This window comes from Phoca vitulina, unplaced genomic scaffold (assembly GCF_004348235.1).
Source record: "Phoca vitulina isolate PV1807 unplaced genomic scaffold, GSC_HSeal_1.0 scaffold14, whole genome shotgun sequence".
Lineage (NCBI taxonomy): Eukaryota > Metazoa > Chordata > Mammalia > Carnivora > Phocidae > Phoca > Phoca vitulina.
This window is the reverse complement of record NW_022589717.1, coordinates 38,097,264-38,123,681: the sequence shown is the minus strand read 5'-3', so window position 1 is coordinate 38,123,681 and position 26,418 is coordinate 38,097,264. Positions and strand designations below refer to the sequence as shown.

The following is a 26,418-nucleotide window of genomic DNA, read 5'->3' as shown; positions in this document are numbered from 1 at the left end:
GACATAAAACGCTTGGCTACCCAAAAGCTTTCCTTGGTTGAAAGCAACTTCTTCTTAAATGGAAGAACACAAGGTTTGGGGATGGCAGGATGGGACACAGTTGTGTTTCTTATACGGCAAAATATGGGAACAATTGAACATTCCCACGTAAACAGGAACGAGCGTTGCTCATTGTCTCCCACCACCAGTAGGCTGAGAATCAGCATTTGAGATTTAGAACCATTCTAAGTGCTACAAATGAGGAAATTGGCCAGTTGTGGTTGTTTTCCAAACATGTCACGTTCCCCAACCCTAAGTTTCATTTCTAGCCTCTGGAGATTCCTCCCCCCCTTCCCTGGTCCGGTGCTTCCTTATTTTGTAAGAAGTGGATATGTTACTATTAAATCAATTAAAGGGAGAGCAGTTTAAAGCAAGGGCTCTTAATCCGGAAAGTGTCTCAGACCTCTCTGAGAATTCAATGAGAAGTATGAACCTCTCCCCAGGAAAAGTAAATGCAACATTTTACATACAATTTAGGGAACTTATATACCCCTAGAAACTCCAAAGAACTCCACTATTTAATAAAAAGGCTTCAGTTTTAGGACAAAACTCTTAGCAAAGGCTCAGTCTCTAAAATGCCAAAACAAGTTTAAAGGTAATATAGTAAGCCAACTAATTATGCTTGATGTCAAAGTACTGATAAAACTGATTTTATTTGTGTTATCCTTGTGTTATTATATCTAAAATGTGAATCAATAGTTAGAGATTAAAGCTTCACTGTCTGCCATTTAAGCTGGAGTAGAATAAAATATATTTATTTATCAGATTTATTTCAAATGTTTATGTGAGAGTAAAACACCACCACCAACAGTAAGAACTCAACCCAGTCACATTATACCACAGCGTTCAGATGTGACACTACTCTTAAAGCAGGTTGAAAATAGGATGAAGAATTTTTTTTTTGTCCTAAAAATAAGTATTGACAAGGAGTTGTCAGTAGAATTGACATTGGACAATGGAGACTCCATGGAGAAACCTCTCTTTTTCTTTGCTGCCACCCAAAGGAATATTTTAGAAAGGTAACTACATACATTCACACACACACACACACACGCGCGCGCGCGCGCGCGCGTGAAAAGACAGTTGGGAGAAGGATAGATGCATTCATGAAAGCAAAGTCCAATGGGCAATCATACAGCGCCCCATTCTAATACTCGAAGCTCCACAATTATGACGCTGATGTAAACTTCGTGAAAACAGGAATTTGGCTTATCTTGTTCCTTGCACCTAGAAAATATCTGAAACATTGTGATGCTTCAGTAATTAGCTCCTGATTGAAAAAATCCACTACTCAATAGAGCTTGGAAAACAAACAAACTACATACACTTAGAGTATTACTCTGGGCAAATCAGTTCAGTTCTCTGGGCCTCAGTCTCTCCACGTAGAAAATGAGGGGTTAAAATTGGGTCTTCTTAAAAGACTTCCAATATTCCCAGTCTCTATGATTCTGCTTCGTGCATGGGTACTTTCTCTTAGAATGCAAAGCTATGATCATTTTAGGTACAAAGAAAGAGCACTGGCCTATGTATAATCACTGAGGAGGAAAGAAGGGAGACACAAAATAAATAAACATGAGGAATATATATTTCTGGGATGTGTTTATTTCTTCTAGGGAAGAACCTCATAGATGGCAGTGGCAATTCCAGGAGTCCTAGGCAAGATCTTAAATCCGTAGACAAGGAGGAATAGGCCATTTTATGGAATGCGGTCCAGTTACTCCCTTTGTTTTCATTATGAAGTCACAGCCCATAATAAACTATCCCCACGGACCCAACACCGTAGATCTGCCCGCTCAGCAGCCTGGAGCGGTAATATACTGGTATCTCTTCCTGAATGTATCATAGGATATTTTTCACCATGAACTTGAAGAGGAAGCAGACAACCGAGTATTGGTTGAATATTTTAAAATAAATTTTGTTTAAGTGCATCTATTAAGTCTGTATGTAATTTGTGTTCTTACGTGACAATACTAATCAATCCAGATTTAGGTGAGTTTTTTGGGGGGTAAGGGTGGTGGCACGGAAGTGGAAATATTTTCACTCTTGTGAAAAAATATTAGAAATTACAAATTCTCTCTAAAATGTTTCCCTAAATTTTTCTTCCCTCAGAAAAGTAATCTTCAAACTTCAGCATACAGAAAAATCAGTTGGAGTGATTATTAAGAATGCCGATTCCTAAGTACCCCCATATGGATCTGGGACAGAGCCTCAGAATTTGCCATTTTAACTGTTACCATATCAACTCCAATGCTGATGTGCGAGAGTACCACATAGTATCTCTCCCCTCTAGACAGACTTACTTGTCCATTTCTTTCTTTTTGTCCCGCCCAAGTCATCTTCATATGTGATATCATTGCACCATCTAGTGGATGATTTCACTCAGCAAATCTTTTTTCTTACACTACAAATGTCTTGCTCAAAACTTGAAGGAAATCTCATTTCTCATGAACTACTTGAAAGCAAACAATGGGAGATCAGGAAAAGGTTTATAAGAAAAAAATGTTTAATATAACAAATTCCTGTATTTGTAGATATACATTTACTATGTAATATACATACATTTTATAAAAAGAGAACATTGTAATCCTGATATGTTTGAATGTAATATATCTAATATGCTTTATTCAAATATTTTAGCAACTTTGGATTTACTGGCCACAACTTTTTAGACTATTTATACCTGTAATATTGATATTCTCACATACAAGTTTTCTATAAATGCCTTCCAGCACATCAGTACAATAACTTGGGTCTTCCAGACTGTTCCCTCTGAGCATCTTTTAGTACTCAGTGGCCCTTGAGACCCCTTGAATCACCCCTAAGAGCCTCAGCTCTTTCCAAGATTCTGAAAGCACGGGATGTCTGTTTTTTTACCTCATGGCTCCTATCTCTGAAAAACTGGTTATTGATGTTAGTACTCCAAGGATCACAAATTCAGTTGCCCTCAGGCAGCAAGCAGGTAATATAAATGAGTCAGGTAAGCGGGGTATATACCAAAGAGAGTGGTGGGAACGAAGGCGAACTGAGTTTGTTACATTTCAAGGAATTCAAAAACTAGTAATGTTTTTGAGCCCACAATGGGCCCAAGAGCAGTATGGGCCCCTGGCTTACTTGAGGGTTTACTAAATGTTAACCATGTATGGATGTTATCTTCTATAATTCTAACAAATACGCTGTAAAAGAAATAGTATCATTATCCCAATTTTACCCACAAGGAAACTGGAGCTTAAGGAGGTAGGTCACTTGCCCCACATCAGACAGTTGAGACTTCCTGCCCGTGGCTCTGATCCAGGTTGGCCTAACCCCAGAGTCTGTGTTCTCAGTGACTTCATTCCAGAGCCTCTCTGAGCATGTGGCTTCTTGCCTGTTTGACCTGACTGGCACTTTGTGCTCCTCACCTCCCACTCGGACCCCTTGCTCCTACCCCAACTCTCCCTGCTCCCCCTGGTTCTTTCCAACATTTTCTGTGTTCATTTGGCCTCTGATGCTACTAGCGTCTTTGCATTTGGACAGTTTCTCATCTGGTAATTTACATCTCTCTGCATCAGCATGTTTCTTAGTAACTTATTACTCACATTGTAAACTAATGTGACAATCATATTGATACAATTTATTTTTACTACTATTGCTTTAAATAAGTGCACCTTCTCCTAGAGCTTTAAAATGGTATTTCTGGGATGCTTAGATTTTTGTGCTAAGTTGGATTTGCCCTGATAGAACACCTCTACTCTTCTACTCAACTAGGCTGCTTCCAAAATACTGTAAAGTCATACCAACTCTTCTCAATAAAGTACTATTGTATCGGTTGGCCTCAAAAAATGTTTGTTTTTGAAAAGCAAATGTTAAGAGTCATCTTGTATAGAAACCCAAGTTAATTACCTTTTGAGGACAATAAGCTATTTCTTTCACTTATCCATTCTCAGGTAACTTTTGGGTTGTGCAATCACGAAGATAGAATAGAGGCCCTGGGGCATATTTCTGGATGTTTCCTATCAGGCTGGCTCTCATGTCCTCCTTTACTCAGGAAAGACATAATTATAATCCATACACCCACATTAATGCTTTCCATTTATCTGGACTGTTTGAGTCCCTTCAGCCTTTTATGAAAACTGTCACCCAGAACAGTTATTTATTTGGGAAGTCTTAACATAACATTTTGAATTGAATTTCCAAACAAAAAGAAAGAAAACTAACTGGGGCACGCATATATTACAGCCGGTGATATATTTTTTTTAATCCTAACAGAAAAGAAGCTACCGTTGTGCAGCCTTTTGAATGATTCTACCAAGTTTATGCAGAGTAAATTATCCACTTACCCTTCTTTGTACAAATAGTTAACAAAAACAGACTGTATTTCCCTGCTATGAGATTCACTATTCAGGAAAAAAAAAAAAACCTATTTGTACTTGGAAAATAGATGGGGATAGGTGGCTTTGACTGCCTTAATTCTGTGTGAACAAATCCCAGCTCATCTGTTCTTCATCTTTCTGTTATGTTATCAACATGATGCGTTAATCTAAAAGGTAAAGACAATTGAAGTGTAATTGGATATGGTGCTGCAAGTTCCAAGTTATGATAGTCACTAACATTTATTGAATTCTTGTTAAGTACATGATACTGCTCCGCCCTTATATGCATTAACTCACTTCAACTTGACTCTGTAAAGTAGGTACTGTTCTTATCACGATTTACAGGAAAGGAAATGGAAGGACAGAGAATTAAAATAACTCACCCAAGATCACACAGCACTTAGTGGTAGAGTCAGAATTTGAACCCAGAACCTTCGTTTTTTTTAACAAGTACCCCTTGAATCCCAAACACAGTAAACTTTGAAACTGCCTAGCTCATTCCTCAGTGCTGGATTCAGCCAAGCCTGGGTGTAGAGATTGGGCATTAGCTCCCCAGAGGATTCTGTTAGACAGCCAAGTCTGAAAACTACTTGTAATTTTAAAAGATTCCTAGAACTGAATAATTTTTACTTTTATTCCCCTCCATGTTCAGGTAATGTCCATTATTCAGTAACTCTAAATACTGAAGGAGACAAACTGAGTGGTAGCAAGATATAGCCACTGATTTCAGATTCCCAGGTGTTCCTCCTCTTTGTGGGAAAAATGTATAAGCCATTTCTCAGAGAGACTGCCAGTTACTTGCAGTATTATCTTTACCTAACCTGGGTATCCATGACTGTTTCCCCCAACTATAAATCAACATGTGCTCCGATGATCCCAACATGGTAATTGTTAATCCTGTATTTGCATTTCGATTGGAGTTTTGGATGGTTCATTCATCACTGTTTGTGCTTGCAGATTTTTTGGATATAGGTCCCCTCTTGCAGTACAAGACCATCCCTCTTGTCCTGTTGTCAAGAGACATAGAGGAGCTACACTCAACCAAAAGTAGAGAATGCGCCTTCAAATGGGACCATGCACAAAAGATGTGAAATCATTCATGTCAGTGGACCCAAAGTGGAAGAGGGAACTATGGGGGGGAAAGGATGATTTTAAGAGATTATAGTAGTCGCACAGGACATTTATGGATATAACATTTGAGGTTTGGGCTCTCTGTAAGAAAGCCCGGAGATCCACGTACACGGTTATTTGTAATTCTGTTGAGAGACAAGTTTGAATCATGGACGCTTTCTGACTTTTGTCAGATAGTGAGCCCCTTAACTAATCAGTGAGCTTAACCAACTACCCACCCTCCACATCTCATTCTGGTTGTCTTGTTTCCCATCTATCATCAGGTTTATAGTAAATACCACTAAAAGAGGGGTGCCTGGGTGGCTCAGTCAGTTGGGCATCTGCCCCTGGTTCGGTCATGATCCCAGGGTCCTGGGATCGAGCCCCGCATCAGGCTCCTTGCTCAGCGGGGAGCCTACTTCTACCTCTGCCTGCCGCTCCCCCTGTTTGTGCTCTCTCTCTCTCTGACAAATAAATAAATAAAATCTTTAAAAATATATATCACTAAACCCCTGAAGAGGTCACAGTTTTTTTCCAGGGTTCTTCAATCTATTTTTAAGAGAGAAATGATTTACCAAGGCATATCTGTGAACTCGGGGATCCATTAAGGTCTCAAGAGTTATGCCTCATAAATGTAAAGAGTCTGTTGTTTGGTTCTCTCCCACAGTATTTGAATTTTAACTAAGAAAATTATATTTTAATATGTTTTCATGTACCGTAACACTAATTTGAAAATTAAAATTAAAAATGAAATAGTTTAGTGATTAATGAGCTAACACCGAATTAATTTATTTCAAACAAATTCACTGATTTTGTAATTGTTCATTCAGCTTGAAATATTTATATCACAGCCAGGTAACCAAACTGGTCTGTTGATTTCCCTTTCCCGGACTACTAATTAGTTTATGACAGGGAGTGGCAAGTGCTATTCCTAGGGTAGACTCACTGAGGTCACCATACGACTCTGCCAAGTGTCATGAGGCAGGTGCGTCTCAAGATCTACCTTGCATCAGAATCACCTGAGGGTTAGTTAAAACACAGATTGTAGGGCCCCACCTCCAGAGTTTCTGATTCAGTAAGTCTGGTGTGGGGCCCAAAATATTGCATTTCCAACATTAAAAGCTCAACTCCGGCATATTAAAAATTTTAAGAGTTTATTTGAGCAAAACTCAGTTTGAATCAGGCAGTACAAAACCAGAAATGGTTGGGAGCTCTTTATCCACAGGATCCAGGGGAGAGACTTATATAGAGCAAGTGCAGAAGCAAAGAAAGGTAATCATTCGATTGGCTGTAGCTCAAAGTCTAGTTGGCTGCTTGTGACTGGTTATCCCGAGGTTTCCATTGCTGAGCCTTCAGGCATGTATAGGCTTAGATTTGGGTTAGCTTAGGTAGGCTGCCGTGGTAGTAGAGCCGCCTCCGCCCAGTGGCCTCCTTGTTTCGTTAATTTAACACCAACAAGCCCCAAGCTGATGCTTTTGGGGAACACTTTTTTTTTTTTTTTTAGATTTTATTTTATTTATTTGAGAGAGAGAGAATGAGAGACAGAGAGCACGAGCAGGAAGAGGGTCAGAGGGAGAAGCAGACCCCCCGCTGAGCAGGGAGCCCGATGTGGGACTCGATCTTGGGACTCCAGGATCATGACTTGAGCTGAAGGCAGTCGCTTAACCAACTGAGCCACCCAGGCGCCCTTGGGGAACACTTTTTAAGAACCACCGCCCCAGGAGACAGATTCGTAAATACAGAGAACAGACTGATGGTTGCGGGGACAGGGGCTGGGGATCAGGGTGTGGGATGTACAGGCTTTCAGTTATGGGACGACTAAGTCACCGGGATCGAAGGGAATATAGTCAATGGCATCACAATGGTGTTGTAGGGTGACAGATGGTAGCTACACTTGTGGTGAGCAGCGGGGAGTGTATAGACTTGGGAATCACTCACTATGTTGTACACCTCGAACTAATGTAACGTGTGTCAACTATTCTTCAATTAAAAAAAACAAAAAACTACTGCCCCCACGCCAGTGGGCCCTCTAGAAACTTCACCAATATTGTAAACCTCAGAACTTTTGTAGGGTTTACTTACTATCCTCGGGCACAATACATCTTACTAAAGCATGCAGATAAAAAAAAAATAAAAATCTAATTTTAGATGTGCTGTCCCGGATATTATTTTCACGCACATGCAGTAAAATTCTACCATATGATAAGTAGATTCAGAATATTTTAAGTGTTATGACAGGGAGGGACAATTAGGTGTGGTTTTGCATTTATGCTGGTTGCTGAAATGACTAGGAAGAGCTGCACAGCTGGCTGGCTGGGAGCTCCTGAGTCTGGCTCTAGGCAGGGAAAATAGTCTTGGTTACTCCTACGGTATGGTCCTCGTGCCACCTGGTGGTAGTTATTTGCTCCATCATTCAGTAGATTTGCTGATCATTCTGGTTTTAAGGCCGTTAAGAAAGTTAGAAAATGTAGTTGGAACTATGTCAAGGAAGCAAAGGAAGTGGAATTAGTAAAGCAGTCCCCAGCCCGTGTATTTTGATATTGTGCAAATGAACTGCCTTTATTCTTCACTGACAGGAAGATTTAAAAAAACATTCTTATTGGACGGTATTTCTTAAATTGTATTTTAGGACAGAATACAAATACAAGTAATTGAAACTAGAAAACCTGCACAGTTAGATTTAGCTAGCACGAATGGAAAATTTCACGGAAACAATCTTTGCATCAATTTATACTCCAATTTGGAAGTCCTCAGAAAAAAATCGAGTTGTATATTTCTAAGTGAATAACAGAGTTCTGCTCAATTCTTTCTATTGTTGAGGGCTTTCAGTAAGGCACCAAAGGGCAAGAACAATAAAACAGGTACCAAAGACCCAGAGATTGTAAAGCCTACAGCAAGGTCCAAAACCATCCATGTAGAAGGTGCTAAGATTTTGTGAAACTGGTTTGGCCCCCATTAGCTTATCTCCCATTTTGAAAGAGTAAAAGAGGCCTTGCAGACGGATGGGGGCAGCATAAAGGTTTGTAGAAAGTGGGGTGGTGTGGTGCATGGCTGTCCCTTGCCCCTCAGGGCGGGGAAAGGGAGCTGCCAGCTTCTCAGTTCCACCAGCTTCCTTGAGTCAGCTTGGAGACACACGTGTCCTCTTTTTTTTTTTTTAAGATTTTATTTATTTATTTGACAGAGAGAGAGAGAGCACAAGTAGGCAGAGTGGCAGGCAGAGGGAGAGTGAGAAGCGGGCTTCTCAAGGAGCAGGGAGCCCGATGGGGGGCTCGATCCCAGGACCCTGGGATCATGACCTGAGCTGAAGGCAGATGCTTAATGACTGAGCCACCCAGGCGCCCCCACATGTGTTCTCTTAAAACTGAGGGACTTGGGGACGGATATTTGACTGGAGCCTGAATAATCCGAAGAAGAAAGGCAATGGCCCGCTGCCCTGCTGTGGCAAGGCGAAAGTGAGGCTGCGCCGTCGCCAGAGAGCTGTGTGTCATCAGAGACGGAGCAAGGGCTGATATTTTCTGTGTGCCCACGGGCAAAGCCAACACAGAGTCCTCTCCTAAGTGGAGTGTGAGAATTCGCATCTGGAACAAGGGCGCAGGTGAGGCCGACCCTGCTGCTGAGCGGGGGCCAACCTGACACCTGACCCGGGGAAGTTCTTGTCTCTCCCATCTCCCTTCGGAGAGATCCCAACGGTAAACATCGCACCCGGGCTCGCGGGGACCTCAGCATACACTGCTTCGTAAAACTGGACAGGGGAGCACAAAGGCTGTGTGCATCTGGACAGCTTATCACTTTCCTGTCCCAAAAGCTTTGGTGAAGTGGTATTTAAATTTCAGCATTCCAAATATTAAATCAGAGCCCCTTCATGGCAGCTTTGTTAAAATATGATTTCTATCCTTGCCTTTTCTATCCATTCCTCAGCGTGAAGTCTTGCAAAATGTATTCAAACTTTGGATATAAGCGTGAAAACACGCGGAGATGGATGAACATTTTACAAAATGCACGGATTGCTGTTGGCACTCTGTGCTGAATATTGGGTGCAGTAATGTAATCATTAGGGAGAGGGCACTGTGGCATTGCATTTACCTGTGTGCTGTCTCTTGAATTCCCAAATAGTCCCTGTAAGAATTTATAAGGGAAAGCAAGAGAGTCTGATGGTCCCTTTACACTTCACTTCCCCCTTAAAATGCGACTGAGTTCAGGAAGTGACAACATAGGAGATTTTATTGTCTGGAAGCAGAAGGAGGCTTTACAAATGGCTTGGTCCATCCCTGTCAGCCCCATGGATATTTCTTTCTTTGAGGCTCATTACATTTGAAAAATGTGTTTCAGCCACTCCATCAAAATGCTCCTTAGATTTAAGAAGACACAATTCTTAAGGTTCTTTTTCTGCAAATGATGGTTGATTTGGTCTGGATATTCTGTTTACTGTAGGTATTTTCATCCACTTGGAACATTTAGGAAATTTGAACTTGTAAAACCACTTTTCTGCACCATCTTGCATTTTTTATTTGGTCACATTGGCCATAAAGGTAATTCACAAGTTATTAAATCACAAAATGCTATTGCCAAGTGATAATATTCTATTTTATAATTATACAGGCTATTCAGATGAACATGACAATGAATCAATGACAAAATGGAATTTTAAAAATCAATCTTTCCCAGATATGGCGTGAACTTTTGATAAAAGCCAAGATACACATACTAAAATCTTCGGTTCAATGTTGATTAATTAAAAATAGATCCTAGATTGAAGCACCTGGTTTTCTCAGAGCCACATTACCACAATTTCTCCATTATTTATTTGGAATAATATATAAAATATAGTTTAAGGAAAAAGAAAGTACAAGATGAAGTGTGAAATTTTTAATTGGCTCTAAGAGCCCCTTACAAGGAAAACTGTGTTGTTGACTAGCCAGTAGGAGGGGAATGGATCGTGTTTGGAAATGAAACCTTTATTTCTCTAAAGTCTTTACCAAACTTTCTGGAGCATCCTGATCAGACATTAAGTATTGGGCCTTCTTACAAATGAAATTATAGGATCTTAATCGTCAGACTGGAAGGGAAGTTAGGAAGTATCCATTTAATTCTTTTATCAGGAATTGTATTTGACAGCAAGTAGCAGAGTCCTGAGAAACAATGGCTCCGTCAGACAGGGCTTTATTTTCCTCGCATGTAAGTGGGCATCCAGAGATGAGCCATTGTTTGTTGGACTGAGGTCTCTCCAATTCTCAAGACTTTTCCTTGAGGTTGCAAGATGGCTGTTGGGACTCCTACCGTTAATTATGAATTCCAGATAGCAAAGAAGAGAAAATGAAGGGAAGGAAGAAGGGGCAGCTACTGTGCCAGGAAGACAAAAACTCGATACCCCAGTCGATAGCTATCTCAGCTCATTGGCGGAAACCAGCCATTGCCCACCTCTGCCAGGAAAGGTTGGAAAGCAGCTTTTAGCTGGGCACGATGTCACCCCTCACAGAATGAGTCTGTTGGTAAAGGAAAAAGGGAAGAATGTATCCTCCTCCCAAACCTCTCTGTCACAGCCTCTGCCGCAATCAGCATCTTATGGAGATGAGGCAACTGGCCCAGAGAAGTTAAACAATTTCACCCATGTCTCCACGCGGGTGGCCGAGCCAGGACTTACGGAGCACGAACGTATGCCCTCACCTTCGACTGAATTGTACATGGAATTATATGTGGGGATGGGTGGGAAAGGAATGGGGTCCTCTGAAGTTCTAAAGATTTTGCTTTAGCGAGAGCATAATAAGAATGGAAAATATCATGGTTTCTTGAAAGTCTGGCACAGCAGTTCACCTCCAATAAGATCACAGTGATTTGATTTTCCTTTAGAAATAGTGCAAAGAAAACTAAACACAGAATTCCTAACAGAGAAATGAAGCGGTACCGTGGCTGGCAAGGCATCCAAATTTTGAGAGTCTGTTTCTCCAAAATAAATAAACACATATTCCCTCATAAAAAACCTTAACTCACTACTGTAAAAACTGCGGCCCTCTTCCTCTCCCAGGAGGGAGCAGCCTCTACTTTCTGAGGAGTGTGACCAAAGGAGAGTGATTTTTGAGAGTAATGGTAGCAGCAAATCAAGACTGTGCTTGAAAGGATACTTTTCTCCCATTGCCCAGATGCTAAAATGTGTTCTCTAGGACAAGGGCTGTGAGCAGATGGTGACTTTCTCTCATCAGATATCATTCAGCCATTCAAACACTTGTTAATGTACATTCAAGAATGCAACACTGTATCCGGTTAAGTATTCATCCAAGAAGAGATTACTTATTACTACTTATAATCTAGTACCACAAAGAAGTGAAATGCAGAAACCTGAAAGGAAATGTTTTCTAAAATTTCTAAAAATTGTACAACAGTAAAACTATCCCAAGGAAACTACAGGCTAGCAAAACAGAAATTATTTGATTTAATTTGTTTGGAGAATAGGAAAATATTTCTTTTCATTTTAATACCTATTTAAGTTATATATAACTCCAGGGGTTATGATTCCGTATCTTTCCCAACACAAAGACTTATTTGAATGTTGTTGTGTCATGTGAAATTGTGGATATTTTATGTTTTTCCTCTATTCATTGTCTATGTCTGGGATATAAATGGGGAGCAAATTTCCCTAGCTAGAAACTCAGCATTGTGTGATTCATTTATGATTGCAGTGGGAGAAACTACAGATGACCACGAGCGAAAGGAGGAAAATATTCTGCTCTGTCACATTCCACGTAATCGCCATCACCTGTGTGGTTTGGTCTTTGTATGTATTAATAGATCGGACAGCGGAGGAAATCAAGCAAGGCAACGATAATGGTAAGAGCACGTCTCTCTCTCTTTTTTTTTCTCCTCTTGGATTCTCTGACCACACTAGAGGTGGGTGGGGAAACTATTTCCCTATTGGGTCTTCATGTGTGATATATCAGCAAAAACAAGTACCGGCAATTAAGTCTTCTCCAATTATGTTATAAATACTCGGATCGAATATCTAGGGCTCCCCGGCTGAGATGCGAGATTGATTGTCCATTAAACCTTAGTAGGGACAAATATAGAGATGTCACACATCACTTCAGGCTTTTCAGGAGCTGAGTAGGGATCCTGTTCTGCCTGATGTGAAAAGACAAACAGTTGTGAACGTGGAAGGTTTTTTCATTTTATTTAATTCACTGCAGTTGTTGCTTCTTTTAAAACATGAGTAAGATGATACTCTAGTAAAGAATGTGTTGTAGCTTATTAATTAGTACCATATAATTTGATTGAGTAGTTTAACACTATGGCTTGAAATTTTAGCCATGCTAAGTTTAATTGTGAAAGATGATGTCAAGTCTGCAAAGAAAGTCATTTAAAAATCATTAAAGCAGAGTCTTACATCTGAAATGGGTAATTTATTTAAAGCAGAGGGAAAAATAGGTGGTTTATCTTCACTTCTGAAGGTACTCAGCTCCATTTCTCATCAGGCTCTATCTGTCTGCCTGTGGCCTAAATCAAAGCTGGTAAAAAAGTGAGAAAATAACCCCTACCCCCCAAAAAATCCCACAATATTAGGCCACTGGTGAATTTAAAAAGAGAAATTGTTCAGATGTTAACACTATGTTTGTAGTGTTCTAAAAGATGTCTACGTCCCTCAAAAAAAAAGAAACTGAAAAAAGAAAAAGACGACAGGAAATAAGGGAGAGGAAGTGAGGGAAAGAATGAAGAAGGAAAAGAATATTAATAGGGAAAGTTTTGTTCTGCATTTCTTTGGATTCAGTAACAGCAGAAGGGACGGATGTTCCATTCTCACGCTTGCCCGCATGGTGGCAGCAGTGAGCACCGGCAAGCGCTCTCCTGGACGCTGGAGAAGCCGCGTGGGATGAAGGGACTGAGGACCCGTCCCGTCGGATGCGCGGGGATGTGGTTTATGTATTGAGAGAGAGAGAGTGTGTGTCAGGGTGGGGGAGGTGGGTGACAGAATTACAGTTCTCGCTGTGTGTGTGTGTGTGTGTGTGTGTGTGTGTGTCGGGGTGGGGAAGGAGATGGGTGACAGAATTACAGTTCTCGCTCTCCTCTTCTGAATGAGAGTAAAAGCTAGAAAAACAGGTGTGGCGAGGTTTGCTTGTTTTTCAGTTCAATATTACATTGACATCTACAATTTACAATTAATACCAAACTAGACTGTTTACAACTACATTCTGCATTAGTCCTGAGATACTGGATTAAAAATGTCTATTACATTCCTATTAAATAAGTTCCCTGAGGATAGGACCCCTCCCCCCTTTTTTTAACCCACGTCCCCTATAGTTACAGGTACCAGCCCAAGCTAAGTAACAGAAAGTGTGCCATAAACACAGCAGTCATGTACGTATAGAAAAACAAAGATAACGCCCCACCACCAGCCCCACCTCAGCACACCCAGTGTAGGATCTTAGGACTCAAGTGTTTTCCTAGTGATCGAGGGCAGATCCGACAGCCAGAGACTTCATAGCTTTAGATGTCTGATTGAGAGTTCAGTGTTTGAGAATCCTAAGTCGGCCCCAGTGTAGCCTTGCCTTCTCCCAGCGGTCACGCTGATGTGGTCCGGCCGTACCAGCCTGCAGGGCTCCTTCTGGTCTTCTCTAGCCACATGCCAGGGAAGAAAGATTAAAGGCACCTGTCCTAGACATAACAAGAAGCAATCTTTTGTCCTTCATATGTAGACAGTTCAGAACCCCTTTCTTATATTCAGTTACTCAATCCCACTTCTGAGACATGTGAGTGAATAGGGATCATTTATCCTACAATGAACATGACTATCTCAACTTCAGCCACCAGAGTCTCCAGAATCCAAGAAACCCATGGCCCCAAGCTTCCTTCCATTTATGTCACTCTGCCTGCTCATTCTCTAGTCCCCTGGATACCCACATCTTCAGTTGTCATTTCCATGCTGATAGCCAAGCCAAGTAATAATAATATATATTATTACTATATATATTACAGATTTATCTCCAGCTCGTACTGCACTCCACATCATGCATCTGCCTCCTGAACCTCTCCATTTAAAGGTCTTCCAAGCACCCCAAACTTAGTGTGTCCAAACTCATAATCTACCACTGACCACCCTAACACCTGTGGGAGAGGCGTTATTAACATCGGTTCCCAAACCCATTTGGGTTTTCATTCCTCATCTCCCTCTCCCCCACTTCCGCCTTCAGTCAATCACCAGATCCTATTATTCTACCTCATAGGCCTCTGGAATCTGTCCATGGCTCTCCTTTCCCACTGCTCTCATCTGTGTGCAAACTATCCTTTTACTTGAAAACTGCAACAGCTTCTTTACTGGACTTTCTTAACTTCTGCCCACCTTTAACCCATGCTCAGTAATGTAATCACCGCCAAACACTGGGGCAAGTGGCCCAGTCAACGTTGCAGAAGGAATGATGAAGCGTGAATGCCTCACACCCACACTTTCCTACCTTTTATCTTTCTTTTAGAATTTTTCTTCAAAATGTTTTTGTTTTTTCATTTCTCAGTTCTGGGTGGATGCAGGATTTCAGATCAGAGTCTCCCAATGAATTGTCACTCAGTCCCCTCAGTCAGATTTCCCAAAAGAAAAGCTTGAATGATAATCAAAGGTTGGCTTTATATATATATATAAAGGTCAGCTTTCTACTATACACTTTAAAAAATTATTTTCAGTTTCTTAAAAGCAAGTGAAAATGAGATAACTTTTATCTTTGGTGTTCAGAGCTTTTGAATCAGGAAGAGTATTTCTCAGAAAGCAGTGCCCATGACTATCCCTACAGAGCCACTGGCCAGTGGGACAGCTCCTAACTCGGGTAATTTCCGGTGGAAACTATAGTGACTTCCGCAAAGGGAATCGTCTGTACTTACGTCCAAATTGTATTTAAAGCCTGACTTATCAAAGCACACATTTATGGGTAGTGTGGGCATCTGTATCAGTTGGGATTATGTTCATCTCCCTTTGGCACTGGGACCGTGAGTGCTGAGCCTGAATTTACTTTTTAAAATTTGAAAAAACTGCTTAATTTAAAAGTCAAAATATTTTCAATCGCCTTGAAAACCTTCAAAAACATTTGAAGAGGAACAAATTGTCCTTCTTTAGCCCAAACTGAGATTGAATATAAAACAGCAAAATTCTTTGAATTGTAATAACAATGCTGGAGAGAAAAAAAAATTCTTCCTGTGTTTTTAATGGTTGTTCTTTTAGACTAAATGAGCCTGCTGCTCCAGACAGCTCTCTCACTTTTCTATCACCTGTAATGACAAAAAAATAAAAAATAAAAAATCAGAGTCTCGGTACTTGAAACTTTAACACCCTCGATTACCCATCGCTAACTCTAATTTGGGGGAGCAATGCTCTTCCTGCCTTATCTTTACATACACTAGAAAAATGCTCCAGTATACTATTTGTGTGTTAAAAACAAAACACAAAAATACAGACCAAGAAAACACAACAATGTATACTATTGGGGAGACTGTAGGTGCAGATTGGTTGTTAATGTAAGTATAGCTGCCATATAATATGTTTCAGGCGTACGACAGAGTGATTAGACAGTTCTATACATTACAAAAGGCTCACCACAGTTAAGGACAGTTGCCATCCGTCACCATATAAAGCTATTATTACTCTATTACTGACTGTAATTCCTACGCTGTACTTTCCATCCCCATGACTTACGTAGACCTGAGAGTTCAAACCTCCCCTCACCTACTTCAACTTTCTCCGAACTTGTCCCTCTGGCAATCACAGTTTGTTTTCTGTATTTATAAGTCTATTTCTGTTTTTTTGTTTGTTTTGTTTTGTAGATTCCACATATAAATGAAATCATATGGCAGTACAGATTTTAATGTTGCCCCAGGACTATTTAAATGTATACACCACAAGGGACTAGCATAACAAATTGCTTTTTTCATATGCCTGACTCACTTGTGAGCCTCTAAGTAACTCCAGGGCAAGGGCCATGCTTCATTATTCAGCAAGCATTTAGTAATGGTAGAGGTTCAAAAACATTGCTAGCTCTGGCTGACCCCAGCAGAGGAGAACTATGGCTAGTGCCATACTCCTTCGCTGTTAACATCTGCTGCAAGTAGGTGTTAAAAATCACTTCCCAGCAATCCATATAATGTTTTCCTTTTGAGCACTGTTGTTTAAGCATTCCTTACATTCCTTAATGTAATTATGTGTGCTGTTATTGTTAAGCTAAATATGATAAACACTGACTTGAGCTCCTTGTCAGAAGGCCAGGGTCTAGTTCTGCCTTGGTCACGGACTAGTTACCTTGAATAAAATAACCACTCTGATGCTCAAATTCCTCATTGGTAAAACGAAGTTGGACTGAATACCCTTGACAGGTTCTTTCTGATTCATTTTTTCAAAGACACCATGAACTTGACCTTGTATCAAATAAACTGAAATACTGTGTTTATACAAATACTGCACATATATATTTGTATAATTTATATATATTTATATATTTTTGTTCTATATATTCATATTTATATATATGTATGTATTTGTCTCTACTCACGGTGAATATTACCATTAAACAAGTTAAGGAACATGTTACAAATATGTGAAACAGTTTTTTTTTTTTAATAATTTATGCAACCAGAGAGAAGCAAACAGGACAAAAGGAGAAAACCGCCTCCCTAGCCCCACCGCTCACACACACCCTTACACGAACACATTTTATAACTCTGCATAACCTAAGCACCCAGCCAAAAATATCCCAACTTACCAATGAGATGCTTTTTCTAAATATATATTGTCCCTGCAGCTGTTAAATGAGACAGGTTCTCTTCTGCTGTTTAAAAGTCTTTTTAGACACACTCCAGGTGTCTCCAGTTACATGATGTGCTACATAAGATAAGCAGAATACTCTGAGAATTCCAATTTAAAAGCTGTAAGAGATTTTAGAGATCACTATTTTAAAGATGAGGAAGGAAGTAATTTGCCTCATCTGCAGCTTTATTATACACACTCACCTGGGAGATTGTTGGTTTACCCAATTTGACTTAAAGAGAAAACAAAGAAGCAAGATGTTACAGGTGACCTTGCGTGTGTTCCTCCAGTGGAGAGAGCTGGGAAATATATTTTCTGAGAAACAATATAGCTAGAAAGTAAATGAGTCTGAGTCTGAAAGTGAATACATCCTAGTTTACAAACCATTGTCCTTGTAGTCTGAAAGTGTGGCATCAATGTTCCCTAACAAATAATACACATAGTTGCCACTTAAACATTTCAGGACCTTTTAGTTGATTTTCGGTGAGATTTCTGAGCTTTTCTCCATGAAGGGAATTACCAACTGGGAAGGATGCCCAGAGCCACAGGGTAAGGGGGTGTAGTGCTGACTGAATACAGTGGCCTGGCTGGTGGCGGACTGGACTTTCTTCTCTCCTGGTTCCGGAGGTTTTCATTGCCCGGAGTCCAGATGGGACATCCAAAGGTTGAAGCCCATTGAAGTTAGAAAGGTCTTAGTTAGAGGCACCAGGGAAAGCTTTGATCTACAACTCAGATCAGCCAAAGATACGAGTGATAAATCACTCAGAAAGCAACAATAACCTACATTTACATTGCACTTTCTATGTCAAGAACTATTCATTTAATCCACACGAACAACCTAGTGAGGTAAATACTATTGCCTTCATTTTTAACTGATAGATCAGTTATCGTTTGCTGTATAACAAACCACCCCCAAACTTCCTGACTTCAAACCACACGCATTTATTTCCCTCCTAAATTCTGCAGATCAGTTGGGCATTTCTTCTGGCCGGGGCCAGACTGGCTGCTGTCTGCAGGTTCACCCCGTGGCTGCCAACAGCTGGTGCATGGGCTGACTGTTGTATCGAGACTGGCCTCCTCTGCCTGTCTGGCCGCAGGCACGCTCTCGGCTGGATGACACAACAACTGAGCTGTGTTGTCATCACACAAGGCTTGATGGCCCTGCCTTCTTCACGTGGCAATTAGGGTTTAAAAAGTAGCAAGAGAGCAAACCACACACACAGTGGGAACACTTTTGAAGTTTCTGTTGTGTTGTATTTGTTGTTCTATCGGCCCAAACAAGTCGTGTGTGGCCACAGCCAGAGTCAAGGAGAGAGGGGATGGAAACCAAAGGACCCGGTTACAGGAAGGCATGAGCCAAATGGGAGTATTTTTGAACAAGCTACCAAAGATGAGGGAACGGAGACCAAAGAGAACGCCAGATAACAGGCTCTCAATACCTCAAGGAAATGAAACAGCTACCCGAATTAGGATGGATGAAGATGTAAAGACTGAAGTGGCTGATTGTTAGGAATAAAACCCATAATCCTCAGGGCGCCTGGGTGGCTCAGTCTGTTGAGCGTCTGACTCTTGAACTCGGCTCAGGTCTTGCTCTCAGAGTTGTGGTGAGTTCGAGTCCCATGTTGGGCTACTTAAAAAAAAAAACAAAAACCATAATCCTCAAGAATGAGTGGGGATTTTACATGGGAAAACAGCCTTTGAGAAGCCATTAACCATAATAAGGGATATCCTATTGGGGTTTGGTCTGCAAAGAAATTGAGTAAAAATTTATCTGGGATTTGGGTATTTCTTAGCCAGGAAGGAGGGGGCTCCTAGGAGTGAAGATGAAGAAATAGTGATTGTAAAGGAGAGAAGTGACGGTCGGTGGCAGGGGTCCTGTTTATCAATAAACTCTAGTCTCAGGTTCCTGAAGGCGAAATGCCCTTAAATAGTCCCAGTCCATGTCTCCTTACCCATTCCCAACGGAAAATGCAGTGAGGAATATCTGGAAGAATTTTTTATGTGAAAAAAACAATTTACAAATTGTATTCTTTCATTCATTTTTATTTTTTTATTCAAGTTCTGTAACCGGTTACTTTTACCTGGAGTCCCCAGTTTTCCTCTCTGGCTTGCTAGAAAAATCTTGCACAGACTCAGAATCCCAAGAGCCTATGATGAGCTGAAAGGTGCATTTGTTTTTCTTTGTCTAAAGTACTTTTACTTGCTCTTTAAATATAAATTTCCCTACAAATTGTGGGCTGATTTCTGTGGCTCTTGTAGACTACACATTCAGGCAGACATAATGTGGCATTCTGATTCATCTAACTCTTCTTTATGAAGTCTTCAATATCCTATCACAGGACAAATCTACAGACCATCTTAAGCCTTTCACAGAAAACCTATTGGCATGCTGATTGGGGACAGCACGGAAGATAGTGCAGCCCTCCAGGACTGCATCATATACACGCAATTATAGAAAGGAGGCCTGGAAGAATTTAATCATATGTTGAGACTGCTTGAAAATTTATTGCCCGTTCATGTAGGATTGGCATGACAATATGAACAGTGAATGAGTCAAATTTATCTATTAGCAGGGACAAGAGAAGACTTCTATTTCCTTAGAAAATGGTTGTGGACAGGGGCGCCTGAGTGGCTCAGTCGGTTAAGCGTCTGCCTACAGCTCAGGTCAGGATCCCAGGGTCCTGGGATGGAACCCCGCATCGGGCTCCCTGCTCAGTGGAGGGTCTGCTTCTCCCTCTCCCTCTGCCTGCCGCTCCCCCTGCTTGTGCTCTCTCTCTCTCTGACAAATAAAATCTTAAAAGAAAAGAAAAGAAAAGAAAAGAAAAGAAAAGAAAAGAAAAAATGCTTGTGGACAGAATACCTGCTCCTCCAAACTCCTTCAATTCCTGCCCAAGAATTTCTAAGCAGTGTTTCCCATTAGTGTTTAGGAAGAAGGGATGCAGACAGTTTATTCCTAAACCTACAGAAACTCCTGAAGAAAGATCCCAAGCACAAAGGAAGAAGTACATACAATCCTTGGGCTTCAGAGAAATGAACAGGTGGGAGAATTGCCTCAAGTTGGATTATCCAAATTCCTCTTCCAAACTGGGCCAGTAGAAACAACTTTGTGCTCTTGGCATTTCCAAGTTCAGGTTCCAGCTTCAGTGAGGACAAAGAATTCCTTGTTTACACAAAGGATCCACAAGGAACAAGATTTTGTGCCTTCTCTTTTCTACCACCCTTCCTTATTGTGGACATTCTTTCTTCTTTACAGAAGACAGCATAGAACTAGTCCAACAAGGTTGAGTACGAAGACAATTTTCTGAGTCTCAATAATAAGGAGGTAAACATAGCTTACCAATGGAAACATTCTCAGAAATCCACTTAGCCCCATGTGTTAGCATCTCGTCTCACGACATCCTTACAGTGAGTTTTCCAAGGTAAAATCATACAACTGCTCAATAATATCTTTATAGAAAATAAAAATCTTGCCCACTTAGTCAAAGGCAAAGAGAAAGATCAGGCTGTCTCCGAGAGAAGATGGTCATGTGAACAATGGGTTTGCACCCAAAGGGCTTCTGATGTGGAGCAGGGAGATACTCTGTACTCTAAACTTTGTCAGGGAATATATGGAGGGCCTTGACTTCCCAGACATATGAAGGAAGAATGATTGGAGGAGAAGAAATCGACTTGGAGAACCTTGTGAAAGAAAGTGGAAGTATCAAACTCTCTTCCAGAAGTGGCACAGAAAATGGCTCGTCACTCCTGGCCCAGATTTTCAGGTACATTCTTGGTTCTGGTCACTATTTCAGGAAGGAGAGGTGGGGCAAGAGTGGAGTCTTCTTCAGATCATCCATTCATGAAAGCATAGCTTTGTGGACAAGTGAAGAAAGGCTGGTACCTCCGGTTATATTGAAAAGACTGAGGCAAAGCAATCCAACTTGGAAATTCAAAAGCTTTATTCATCTTTGAAATATCTACTGAGCAAGGCACTGTGGAAAACAAGGACCAATCAGACATAAATTCTGTGCTTGTCACGATTATGGTGTAACAAAGTAAAAATAACTTGTTAGAAAGTTAACTCACGCCACAAGTGGAAGAAATAACATGAAACTAGAAAAGTGGTAAAATGTATTCCAGCTGGAAAATCTTCCTGAGCTGGCTTTTGTGGGACAGGTAGACCTGCAGAAACAGGGAAGCAAAACCCAGAGAGAAGAAATATCATGAACAAAACTTCAGAAATGGAAAACCTTCAGGCACTTACTAAGAACAGCTGGTAGTATGATTTAGCAGACTGAGGGGAAAGTTAGATGTAATTCATGGGGACTTCTCCCCCCAAAATGGGAGATAAAGTACATGTTTTCTCCAGCTTGTCTGTGGTTAAAACATTCCAAACACAAGAAACTACTGATCACTAGAGTAGCCAAGAGCAAAAATCCTAAATTTGGAGAACTCCAAGATACCTGATTTGTATATTGAATCCTCCCTACAAATTTCCTAATAAAGAGGCTTAAGTGATTGTCTCCTACAAGAATTCTCACCCTCAGCACTATTGGCATTTTGGACTGGATAATTCTTTGTTGGGGAGTGCTATCCTATACACTGCAGGATGTTTACACAGCATCCCTGGCATCTATTTACTAAAAGTCAGTAGGACCCCACACTCCAACACCAGGTATAACAATAAAATCTCCAGATATTACCACATGGCCCCTGGGGAAAAAAACAGTGGTCTACCCTGAGAACCACTACCCTTGGGAACCACTGGTCTACCCCGAGTCTGTATGTCAGATGATTGTTCTCCTTGCATAAATAGAACTAAGGTAGGAAGCTAAACAAGTCTAGTGTCTGTTTTCTTACAGAAGCATAAAGCAAATATCACTGTTACAAAATATAGGTAGGACATGTCCTATAACTCCATTCATTGTTATAAGGAAAAGTAAATAAAACCCAAAGTAGAATCATAGACTTCCATAAACTGTGATTTCTAACCACTCTTCCCGGTCCAGCTCATTTACTGGACAGACTTTCACAGGAATGCAGACAGCCATCCTCCAGACCATCCTGGTGTTGGCAAGAGATGGACTCTTGACCATCATGTATTTAACATTCATAATCATGTGTGGCCTAAATATTGTTATAGTTACAGAAACTCTTGTGCAAGTTTTAAAATTGTGAAAGCCAATTTCTAGTTATGATGGTACAAATTAAGAGAAAACACCGATATCTAAGAAAGTGGTGGTTCTCAGTGACAAGAAGATTTACGAAACAAAAATGACTAAAGGACTAAATTTTATGCACGTCTTTACTCAGGAATTCTGTCTCTCTTTGGTGAGATGTGGCAGCTTCTTTCTTTTACTTTTTTTTTTCCTTTTAATTTTAAAGGGAATGAGGGTGGGAGGGGGGACCTGTATGTACAATCCTATAGAAGTACCAATTACTTTATCTTCTTAAAAGGATTTAAAACTGATTCTTTCACTTAGTAGGTTCACTATCTTTCCTTAAAGATTTAGCTCTAAGCAATAAATGTCAAAGTGTCAAAAGTCCAATATCATCTGATAACCATGGTAGGTACTTGATGCTAGGAGAAATAAGATCATTATAGTGGTAGATAAGTTTTTCTTCATGTACAATTTTAACAGTACATTTAAGAGTTGAAAGGAATTAAGCAATTCTGGTTATAATTTTCACTGCCCGTTAACAACAGATTCCTTATCTATGAAAGTTGGCAGGCAGGCATGGTCTTTTGAAGGAGTCATAGAAAAAAATTACCAAACCCACTGATAACAACTTGGTGGTAACTTTCTCTCTTTTTTACTTCAAAGGTGTCCTTGAATGGCCATTTTGGACAAAACTGGTTGTGGTGGCCATTGGCTTCACGGGAGGTCTGGTCTTCATGTACGTACAGTGTAAAGTCTACGTTCAGTTATGGCGCAGGCTGAAGGCCTACAACCGTGTGATCTTTGTGCAGAACTGCCCAGACACTGCCAAGAAGCAGGAGAAGAACTTCTCGTGTCCTGCAAACATGGACATCAAGGACGCCGTGGTGGTGCCTGTGTCACAGACGGGTGCCGCTTCCCTGCCGGCTGCAGACGCCGGCCCCCCTGAGGTGGTACCGGTGTGACGGGACCGGCGGGGACTTCCTGCACTGAGGAGAACCTTTCTAGCCCTTAGCCACTACACATGACCGAAGTGATCCTGAAGTATTCACTCCCTTTATCTTCTCTTTCTCCTACGGACTCATTTTTCCTTACTTTGCTCAAAAGCAAAGGACCAAAACAACACCAAATGACCAGGATCCCATGAAGCAGTCCATCCAGAGTGTGATACGGAAATGTGAAGTTTGCTAGAGAGTGATTTCTGAGACAATTAAGAACGACTGGAGCAAGGAATGCTCGTAGGCAGTGACGAAAGCCTGAATGGACACACACGTCTTCACAGGAGAAAGTTCCAGAATACAGACTTGAACTGCAATGTGTGTTGCTTCTAAGGCCTCGTCATGTTAACTGTCTCATCTGGAAATAAGAAACATACTAGGTTTTAAGCTCGAAATCGTCTGCATTGTCCTTAAGTCATATCAGAAGCAAACTTGGAGGATGCATATTTTGATATTCATACTTTGACAGCTAACAGATTTTTATGGCTATCGTGGAGTCCAGTTGTTTTACCAGATGCATGTTTTTAAAATAGATGCAATACACATTTGAAGATATTAATATTTAGAATTATGTTCAAATCATGAACAGATTTTCAGAGTTTTTGGGTGTAATTAGTGCTGTTAAATACCCACTGAAGCTGAAATCAACTATCAGGTCCTATATTTTATCTGGTCCCCGTAAAACAGTGTTGCCCAACAGAAATATAATGTGAGCCACAAATGCAAGCCACATGCCTACATTTAAAATTTTCCAGTAGCCCCATTAGAAAAAGTAAAAATAAGTGAAATTTTCATATTTCATTTAACACTATGTATCAGATTAGTTCAATGTCATGAATATTAAAAATTAAGGTATTTTACATCGTTTATGAACCACAATTAAAAATCCAGTATGTATTTGATCTTTACAGCGTATCTTAATTTGAATTAATCATATTGTTTAGCACAGGCCCTAAAATTAAAGGCAGAGCCTCTGCTCCATTGAGTATTTCACAACAGCAGCTCAATCCATTCTTTTATTCAAAGTCTCACGAATGTTACAGTTTTATACAGCACTAAATTAATCAAGTTAAATAATGTGGTTGGTTAAAGAGTTAGGTGAACTTACCATTTCTCTAGATGGTGAAAAAAATGAAAGTATAGAAAGATAAAATGATCTACATGTGGCAAAGTTCTGAAATTAACTTGTTTGCCACTATGAAGCACATATGCTAGGGAAACAAAAATTAAATATTATTGTTAAGTCAAATGTGTAAGGCTTTTTTTTTTCTTTAATCCACATGTGGTATCTAACTTGACAGATGAATAGTTATGACTAAGCACTTAGACTATTTTAAAAAGCTGACAGTATTTCCCTTGCTCAGCTGGGAAGTAAAGATATTCAACAGATTTTGTGATAAGTAATAAATTGAGTTGTTTAGGTTTGGCAGTTCAGTTGATTATTGTGTTCTTTGCATATTCATGTAAAACTGAAGCGTGAATGTTACTGCAGTGAGCTAGATTAATGATTATAGAGTTAGTGACCCATGAAAGAAAGATGTCTCACATTTAAAAAGGTGATTTGTTGTTGTTGTTGTTAGCTGTCATATTTATTATTGTGAAAAGGCAACCATGATGGCCCTAAGAACCAAAGCATGGGTATTGCATTGCACAAACCCGGGTATCACATTGATGCACTTTGTAATTATCAGTGTGCTTGTTCTTCATGGATTATCATAGAAAAAAGGAAAAGGAAATAACCTTTTAATGTGGAGAAAGATATGAATATTAGTAGTGGCTGACAATGAGTCCAAATAGTCCCAATTCCTAGAAATAAAGAAAAGGTATACAATGTCAACTTTGTGTGTGTGTGTGTGTGTGTGTGTGTGTGATGTGTGTGTATGATTTCATGTGTGTACATGAGAAAAACATTAAGGTTTTTGGCCAGTCAGGAAACAAAAGGTTTAAAACTCATCTTTCTTAAAACTTGTGGAGGGTATGGACTAAAGGCACAGGGAAAACAAAGCTGAAGTAACTAAAGTGTACCATAATTTCTGCACAACTAAGGACATACTTGTAATAAAAAATCTATGAACCTTAAACAAACTAAACTTTGTATTAACTTCCTCTTAAATTTCCATTTTAAAGGTTTTAGATAAATATTCATGAATAGCTAAGCTTTGGGTGATTTAACCATAGCACCTCACCCAATAGATTAACCTTGATTCAATTTTTGTTAATTTTCCTAAGCTTTTTACTAACCCATTTTTCCCAGAGCTTAGCAATGGAAACGTGTTGTTTACAAATATTCCTGGGGGGGGGGGGGGGGGGTAATCTGTCACCAGCAAGCAATGAAATCTTGATTTCTCTTTTGTTTGCTCTGAAAGGAAAAGGATTATTTACCTTAATTACCACCAAAAATACTGTTTAAATTCTGGACAGACCTAAGCAAGATAGGTAAGTGCATAGCTCATTTCTCAGTGGGAGATGATTGGCTAAAGTAGGCCTTGTTTATTAAAGGCTACACTTAACACTAAGAAAACATTTCTAGAATGAAAAGTAAAGATAAGCATTACTGTCTTAACCCTAAAATATGACACGGTGTTTTAATACGATACATAAATTCTCAAAATTAACTTGTACAGGCTTTGACTTTCTTGTAATGAGAAAATAATATAGCTCCCTAGCAGGTTAAAAGTCAGCTTTTTATTCTGCTATTCTTCTGCCCTTTCCAAACCCTGAACTCCTGAATTTAAATCTTTTATAAAAAGTTTTCCTGCAATGGCTGTTCGTGGTTCAAACCATTGGAAATAATGATGTGCATTTAAAACCTAATATTGATTTTCTTTCCTATTTGTGTGGCAACTGCCCTTTCAATGAAAGGATTTGGCTTTGTGACAATACTTTTGTGGACTGGACATACCCTTCAAAAACTACTCTCCAGAAGGACAATTTTTTTTGAAGCATGTTTACCTGCTCACGTAAGAAGTAAAATGGAAATGAATCAAAGGACTGAAATTGAAGAATGAACAACGCAA

The 26,418-nt window shown here is 40.1% G+C and overlaps 1 protein-coding gene across 1 annotated transcript in view; it reads left to right on the top strand.

The window, feature by feature from the left end:
* The window catches only part of MARCHF1 (membrane associated ring-CH-type finger 1), an 860,279-nt gene extending 834,590 nt beyond the window's left edge, over positions 1–25,689 (top strand). The window contains exons 6-7 of the mRNA XM_032413136.1: positions 12,173–12,320; positions 23,070–25,689. Of these exons, the coding sequence (XP_032269027.1) occupies positions 12,173–12,320; positions 23,070–23,368 (447 nt within the window). The 3' untranslated portion in view covers positions 23,369–25,689. The remainder of the gene's footprint in view (positions 1–12,172; positions 12,321–23,069) is intronic.
* The last annotated feature ends 729 nt before the right edge of the window (positions 25,690–26,418 follow it).